The sequence below is a fragment of the Silurus aristotelis genome (genome assembly GCF_946808225.1).
Source record: "Silurus aristotelis genome assembly, chromosome: 19".
Taxonomy (NCBI): Eukaryota; Metazoa; Chordata; class Actinopteri; order Siluriformes; family Siluridae; genus Silurus; species Silurus aristotelis.
The window spans coordinates 22,698,888-22,706,686 of NC_139592.1; the positions used below are offsets into that span (position 1 = coordinate 22,698,888).

At 37.1% G+C, this 7,799-nt stretch overlaps 1 protein-coding gene across 1 annotated transcript; it reads left to right on the plus strand.

The window, feature by feature from the left end:
• Positions 1 to 632: 632 nt before the first annotated feature.
• LOC310741965 (dolichyl-diphosphooligosaccharide--protein glycosyltransferase subunit DAD1) lies at positions 633 to 3,830 on the plus strand. The gene is made up of 3 exons (XM_083570412.1): positions 633 to 1,171; positions 2,427 to 2,588; positions 3,491 to 3,830. Exons 1-2 carry the CDS (start codon positions 961 to 963, stop codon positions 2,555 to 2,557), a joined length of 342 nt encoding a protein of 113 aa, XP_083426538.1. The 5' UTR covers positions 633 to 960; the 3' UTR covers positions 2,558 to 2,588; positions 3,491 to 3,830.
• The last annotated feature ends 3,969 nt before the right edge of the window (positions 3,831 to 7,799 follow it).

Below are 7,799 nucleotides of genomic sequence, written 5' to 3' on the forward strand. Positions count from 1 at the left end.
AACAAATGTACAAAATTACATAGAAAGTAAAATAATTATAATAATATCAATTATTATAATGAAAGAAAAAAATTAAATAAACACTGAAAGCTTTGCGGAATAGTTTTATTATTTTTTTATAATAATAATAACGATGATGATGAGGATGATGATTTGAAAACAATATAGAAAAACTTAAAACCTGTGCTGAGTTGTTTGATCTTTGTTTTTATTAATATAATCTAAATTTAAATACTCATGTAAAAAAAGAAACATGTACGTTATTAGGTGATATTTTTATTATAATAACAACAACAACAACAACAACTATAATAATAATAATAATAATAATAACAAAAACAACACCCCATCATCATCATCATCATCATAGGAAAAATTTAAAACACAGTTCAAACACTGCTGAATTTGTTTGAACTTTTTTCTAATAATAATAATTATTATTATCATTAGGATTGTTTTATTTTAGTTTTTGTTTTTCTGTTGTAATGATTCCCAAACTTTAAAAAAAATATTCGTATTGTGTAAAATACTTTAAAATTATAATAAAATAAAATAAAATAATAATAATAACATATACAACAGAGAATACGGTTTCTCTTACAGAGGGGCGGAACTATTTATTCGATCACCCGAGCCAAAACGGGGGAGGGCTAAAGCGGTGACACCTGTTCCTCCGGTTAAAACTCGTCATTTAAATGCGAATGAAATAATGCGACGAAGAAAACGTAACGGGGCACGTGTCAAATAAATATAAATATTAATAATATAAATATCAAGGAATAATCTTGTGTAGGGGGGCGGAACGGTTTATATGCTACTCCGTAATCCGAGGGGAGGTCTAAAAGCGAGGACATCCGTTATTTGAGTGAGAGCAGTGCGCATGCGCAGAGGTTAACGGGACACGTCAGGCTCGGAGCTGCAGGTTCAGAAGGTGAAGCTTCTGCAGAAGTGAACAATAAAATGGCGAATTCTGTGATTTCGGTGATTTCCAGGTTTATAGAGGAGTACGCGAGTAGCACGTCGGCCAAGCTGAAGCTGGTGGACGCGTATTTGCTGTACATCCTGTTAACAGGAGCGTTTCAGTTCCTCTACTGCCTGCTGGTCGGCACGTTTCCGTTTAACAGCTTCCTGTCCGGATTCATCTCCTGCGTGGGATCGTTTATTCTCGCAGGTGAGGCTGAGGGGAGAGGTGGTGGATAGGGGGGGCTGGAGGAGGAGGGGCTGAAGGTGAGGAGGGGGAGGAGCAGGAGGGGGTGAAGGAGGAGGAGGTGACGGTAAGGAGGAGGAGGTGGTGGTGGAGAGGAGGAGGGAGAGAATGAGGAGGAGGTGAAGGTGGAGGAAAAGTGGAGGAGAGAGTGGGGAGGAGGAGGAGAAAATGAAGTTGGAGGAGGGGGAGGTGAAGGTGGAGGGGGAGGAGGAGGAGGTGAAGGTGAAGGTGGTGGAGGAGGAGGTGGTGGGGAGGAGGGGGAGGTGAAGGTGGAGGGGGAGGAGGTGAAGGTGGAGGAGGGGGAGGTGAAGGTGGAGGAGAAGGAGGAGGGGAGGAGGAGGAGGGGGAGGTGGAGAGGAGAAGGAGGAGGTGGTGGAGGAGGTGGAGAGGAGGTGAAGGTAATACTGTTTATTACCAAACCGAGTTCACCCCCATTTGTGGATTTGCAGCTGTAAATTTGTATCTCGTTTCTTATCTTTTTTTTTCCTACAAAATAAATAATGAAGGAAAAAAAGTTTAACCAAACAATATTAGGGTGGAGGTGGTGGTGTTCTTCTTTCTTTTTCTCTTTTTTTTTTCTTCCTAATCTTCTTGTCCTTCATTTTCTTGCTTTCTTTCATTGCTGCTTCCTCTTATTGTTCTTCTTCTTCTCCTAACGTTTCTTCTACCTTTTTCTTATTTTACATTTTCTTCTTTCTTTTCCTACTTTTCTTCTTCCCCTTCATTTTCTTTCTTTCTTTCTTTCTTTCTTTCTTTCTTTCTTTCTTTCTTTCTTTCTTTCTTTCTTTCTCTTCTACTCTTACTTTCTCTTTTTCTTCTACCCTTTCATCTTAATTTTATTTTTTCTTCTTTTTTTCTTTCTTTTCCTCCTTTTTCTTCTTCCTTAGCTTATTTCTTTCTTTCTTCTACCTCTTCTTCATTCTCTTTCTTATATTTGTTATCTTAGTTTTCTTCTGTTTTTTCCTTTTCTTCTTCTTCTCTGATGAATAATGATGGGTCTGATCTCAGTCAGCTCTCACGCTGAGTGTATCAGTGGTTGTTTGAGTTGTTTTTGTACTAAAACCACTTCACCTGCCAGCGATATTCAGCCAAACCCTGTTTTTTTATGAACTTCATAAATCCAGTGATGGTCCAGGTTTATCTTTCGACTTTACTAAAAGTGTAATAAACGAGTGTCAAACCCGTGTCTCGCTCGTTAATTCTGTCGTTGTTTTGTCAGTTTGCCTGCGTATCCAGATCAATCCTCAGAACAAGGCAGAGTTTTTATCCATCTCGCCGGAAAGAGCCTTCGCCGACTTCCTGTTCGCCCACACCGTCCTGCACCTGGTTGTCATCAACTTCGTCGGGTGAACGGACGGCCGTTGCTACGGTGATGCGCACGGTGAGGTCTGCACAGGTTTATCAACATCAACCACACTTATTAAAGGGGTTATGTACATTTTTGGAAGGAGACTCCAGCGTCAGGGCAGAGATTTATCAGGAAAAGTGATTAAAAAAGAGCTTAGTGAAGGAACGACAGGAAGTCACACGTTCTACAACGTTAACTGTTTACTGTGTAAGAGAATCCAGAAGAAAGAAGAAACCCAGACTCAGTGATGTACTGTGACTAGAAGTCATCTTCACATCTACATTTCCAATAAATCCAAAAATATTCAGAACATGTCCAAGTGGTGTTTTAGACCATCCATTTTTTACTTCTCTCTTTTTCTTTTTTGCCCTCAACAAAACATTATGACTTTATAATACACAATGTGTGTCGTTCAAAACCGAGTCGATTCTTTTGAATCGGCTCTTTTATGTGAACATTTGAATCTGACTCTGTATTTGGGAGGCCGTTTCATTTTCTTTTCTTTTTTCCCCCTCAAAGACTTTATTTATTGAAAATTATTATATATTAAAAATAAATCCAAAACAAACACTTTTAGCGGAAATTATCAGTAATGGGTCAAATTTGCTTAAAGTTTAAAACGAGCACAAAGTACGCGGGGCCTAGAATAATATTTTAATAAAACATTACGCAAAAAAGTCAAATTAAAGAAGGATTGTATCAAACAATTCGAGCGACTTGTTTGCAATAGTGCCACTGCATGTATAGTAAATAGTTATAATTATATATAAATATAGTAAATAGTGATTAATTATATTATATTATAATTATATGAATTGTTCCTACTGTGAAGCACGGGTTCATTTGTGATTCTTCATCGCGATTAACGCACACTCAGGGTATTTTTTATGTTTAATAAAACTATAACTTTATGTACATTTCTTTCTTCTTTCCAGATCGACTGAAGAGAAGCGACCGAACCCTGGAGTCGTCTTTCACCTCTGTTTTCTGATCCTGAAAAGCGAACCACATTAAACGTGCACCCTTTTATATCTAAACGTTCAGTAACCCATTACAAAACATTTCCAAATCAGCCACTACTCCAAAACCTTCCTTTACAGATCATTCAGTAAAAACATCATGTTCGAGTCTTAAGTGTAAATTTGGGCTCTTTATTGGTTTTTCTTCTGCAGCATCAACAAGAACCAAGCAGTCGGTAATCGATGCTTCTGCACCTCATCGAAAAACACTTTTGTACTTGATGATCTTTACAAATAAATAATATGAGACCAATGATTATTGTTTTTTTTGTGGTTTCTTAAAAAATATAATCAAAAAACTACAATAGAAATATTCAGGTAATAGAAATGAACTGGAAAAAAAATGATGCCTTCAAGTGCCACCTCCAATCCACGTTTCTGGCATGACTGTATGTTCAATTCTAAATTAAAGCAATAGATGTTGAAGTTAATTAGAATTTAGTAAAATATGCTGTAAATATATGTATAATGTATCAAATCAACCTGTTTCTGAAGAGATACAAAGCGGATCTCTGAATGGTTAAGACTGCTATTTATTTATTAATTTATTAATTGAGGTTGAATGTTTATTTACTGTGTTGACCGGATCCAAAATTGACAAGGGGGAAATTATTTTAATAAAGAAGAGATGGATATGGAAAAGTTACATGTGCATGTTAAATCTTTTAATATTAAGTAAGTTTAATATTTTAAATACAACAGACTACCCGAGGACCAAATATCCCCCCAAAACCCAACACTTTTCTACACACTGGGGAACGGAATAAATCCCAGTCGCTCTTGAATACTGCACGACTCACGGCGAACACGTTATACGTCACGGGTACTCCTGCGCATGCGCGTTGTTCTCCCACTTCCTGATCCCGGAACTGCAGGAGGTAAATAGTAATGTTTATATACAGACAGGACGTGTTTTTATAAATGATATGATTTTATTATAATTATTATTACACCGATTTATTGGTGCAGTATTACTTAGCTGTAAGCAGGATAAAGGTTTTGGAGTAGATTTGAATCTTATAGGTCAGAACTGGATTTAATGGTTTTGTGTGCTGCATTAAAATACAATAAATAATCAAAATAACAGAGAGATATATATTCACCTTCATCATCATCATCATCATCATCTAACGTTTATAAGCTGAGGTTGATTTATTCTAGAAATAAAATAGTCATTGATCTCACAGGAAACTCAGCTGCTGTTTATAGTGTTTATTATTGGAATAAATGTTGCCATGATGCAGTTCTTCCACCAACAATAAACATCTCGGTGTTGATATGATGAAGGTTTCTGTGGGTGATGTTTATTTAAGGAGACATGTTTATTTTTTTAGGGAAGAAGTCACCAGTTTCGGGGGTTTGTAACATTCAGCGTTTATTCCTGAGGAAAATCTTCTGATTTATTCTGTAATATTTATTTGTCTTGAGGAGGAGGGGCTGAAGGTGAGGAGGGGGTGGAGCAGGAGGGGGGTGGAGGAGGAGGAGGTGACGGTAAGGAGGAGGAGGTGGTGGTGGAGAGGAGGAGGGAGAGAATGAGGAGGAGGTGAAGGTGGAGGAAAAGTGGAGGAGAGAGTGGGGAGGAGGAGGAGAAAATGAAGTTGGAGGAGGGGGAGGTGAAGGTGGAGGGGGAGGAGGAGGAGGTGAAGGTGAAGGAGGGGGAGGTGAAGGTGGAGGAGAAGGAGGAGGGGAGGAGGAGGAGGGGGAGGTGGAGAGGAGAAGGAGGAGGTGGTGGAGGAGGTGGAGAGGAGGTGAAGGTAATACTGTTTATTACCAAACCGAGTTCACCCCCATTTGTGGATTTGCAGCTGTAAATTTGTATCTCGTTTCTTATCTTTTTTTTTCCTACAAAATAAATAATGAAGGAAAAAAAGTTTAACCAAACAATATTAGGGTGGAGGTGGTGGTGTTCTTCTTTCTTTTTCTCTTTTTTTTTTCTTCCTAATCTTCTTGTCCTTCATTTTCTTGCTTTCTTTCATTGCTGCTTCCTCTTATTGTTCTTCTTCTTCTCCTAACGTTTCTTCTACCTTTTTCTTATTTTACATTTTCTTCTTTCTTTTCCTACTTTTCTTCTTCCCCTTCATTTTTTTTCTTTCTTTCTTTCTTTCTTTCTTTCTTTCTTTCTTTCTTTCTTTCTTTCTTTCTTTCTTTCTTTCTCTTCTACTCTTACTTTCTCTTTTTCTTCTACCCTTTCATCTTAATTTTATTTTTTCTTCTTTTTTTCTTTCTTTTCCTCCTTTTTCTTCTTCCTTAGCTTATTTCTTTCTTTCTTCTACCTCTTCTTCATTCTCTTTCTTATATTTGTTATCTTAGTTTTCTTCTGTTTTTTCCTTTTCTTCTTCTTCTCTGATGAATAATGATGGGTCTGATCTCAGTCAGCTCTCACGCTGAGTGTATCAGTGGTTGTTTGAGTTGTTTTTGTACTAAAACCACTTCACCTGCCAGCGATATTCAGCCAAACCCTGTTTTTTTATGAACTTCATAAATCCAGTGATGGTCCAGGTTTATCTTTCGACTTTACTAAAAGTGTAATAAACGAGTGTCAAACCCGTGTCTCGCTCGTTAATTCTGTCGTTGTTTTGTCAGTTTGCCTGCGTATCCAGATCAATCCTCAGAACAAGGCAGAGTTTTTATCCATCTCGCCGGAAAGAGCCTTCGCCGACTTCCTGTTCGCCCACACCGTCCTGCACCTGGTTGTCATCAACTTCGTCGGGTGAACGGACGGCCGTTGCTACGGTGATGCGCACGGTGAGGTCTGCACAGGTTTATCAACATCAACCACACTTATTAAAGGGGTTATGTACATTTTTGGAAGGAGACTCCAGCGTCAGGGCAGAGATTTATCAGGAAAAGTGATTAAAAAAGAGCTTAGTGAAGGAACGACAGGAAGTCACACGTTCTACAACGTTAACTGTTTACTGTGTAAGAGAATCCAGAAGAAAGAAGAAACCCAGACTCAGTGATGTACTGTGACTAGAAGTCATCTTCACATCTACATTTCCAATAAATCCAAAAATATTCAGAACATGTCCAAGTGGTGTTTTAGACCATCCATTTTTTACTTCTCTCTTTTTCTTTTTTGCCCTCAACAAAACATTATGACTTTATAATACACAATGTGTGTCGTTCAAAACCGAGTCGATTCTTTTGAATCGGCTCTTTTATGTGAACATTTGAATCTGACTCTGTATTTGGGAGGCCGTTTCATTTTCTTTTCTTTTTTCCCCCTCAAAGACTTTATTTATTGAAAATTATTATATATTAAAAATAAATCCAAAACAAACACTTTTAGCGGAAATTATCAGTAATGGGTCAAATTTGCTTAAAGTTTAAAACGAGCACAAAGTACGCGGGGCCTAGAATAATATTTTAATAAAACATTACGCAAAAAAGTCAAATTAAAGAAGGATTGTATCAAACAATTCGAGCGACTTGTTTGCAATAGTGCCACTGCATGTATAGTAAATAGTTATAATTATATATAAATATAGTAAATAGTGATTAATTATATTATATTATAATTATATGAATTGTTCCTACTGTGAAGCACGGTTTCATTTGTGATTCTTCATCGCGATTAACGCACACTCAGGGTATTTTTTATGTTTAATAAAACTATAACTTTATGTACATTTCTTTCTTCTTTCCAGATCGACTGAAGAGAAGCGACCGAACCCTGGAGTCGTCTTTCACCTCTGTTTTCTGATCCTGAAAAGCGAACCACATTAAACGTGCACCCTTTTATATCTAAACGTTCAGTAACCCATTACAAAACATTTCCAAATCAGCCACTACTCCAAAACCTTCCTTTACAGATCATTCAGTAAAAACATCATGTTCGAGTCTTAAGTGTAAATTTGGGCTCTTTATTGGTTTTTCTTCTGCAGCATCAACAAGAACCAAGCAGTCGGTAATCGATGCTTCTGCACCTCATCGAAAAACACTTTTGTACTTGATGATCTTTACAAATAAATAATATGAGACCAATGATTATTGTTTTTTTTGTGGTTTCTTAAAAAATATAATCAAAAAACTACAATAGAAATATTCAGGTAATAGAAATGAACTGGAAAAAAAATGATGCCTTCAAGTGCCACCTCCAATCCACGTTTCTGGCATGACTGTATGTTCAATTCTAAATTAAAGCAATAGATGTTGAAGTTAATTAGAATTTAGTAAAATATGCTGTAAATATATGTATAATGTATCAAATCAACCTGTTTCTGAA

Bases quoted from the DNA above. Each gene is read 5' to 3' on its own strand.
- LOC310741965 (XM_083570412.1), top strand. From the start codon at position 961: ATGGCGAATTCTGTGATTTCGGTGATTTCCAGGTTTATAGAGGAGTAC. The intron at 1,172-2,426 runs GTGAGGCTGAGG...TTGTTTTGTCAG, and splicing joins GGGATCGTTTATTCTCGCAG to TTTGCCTGCGTATCCAGATC.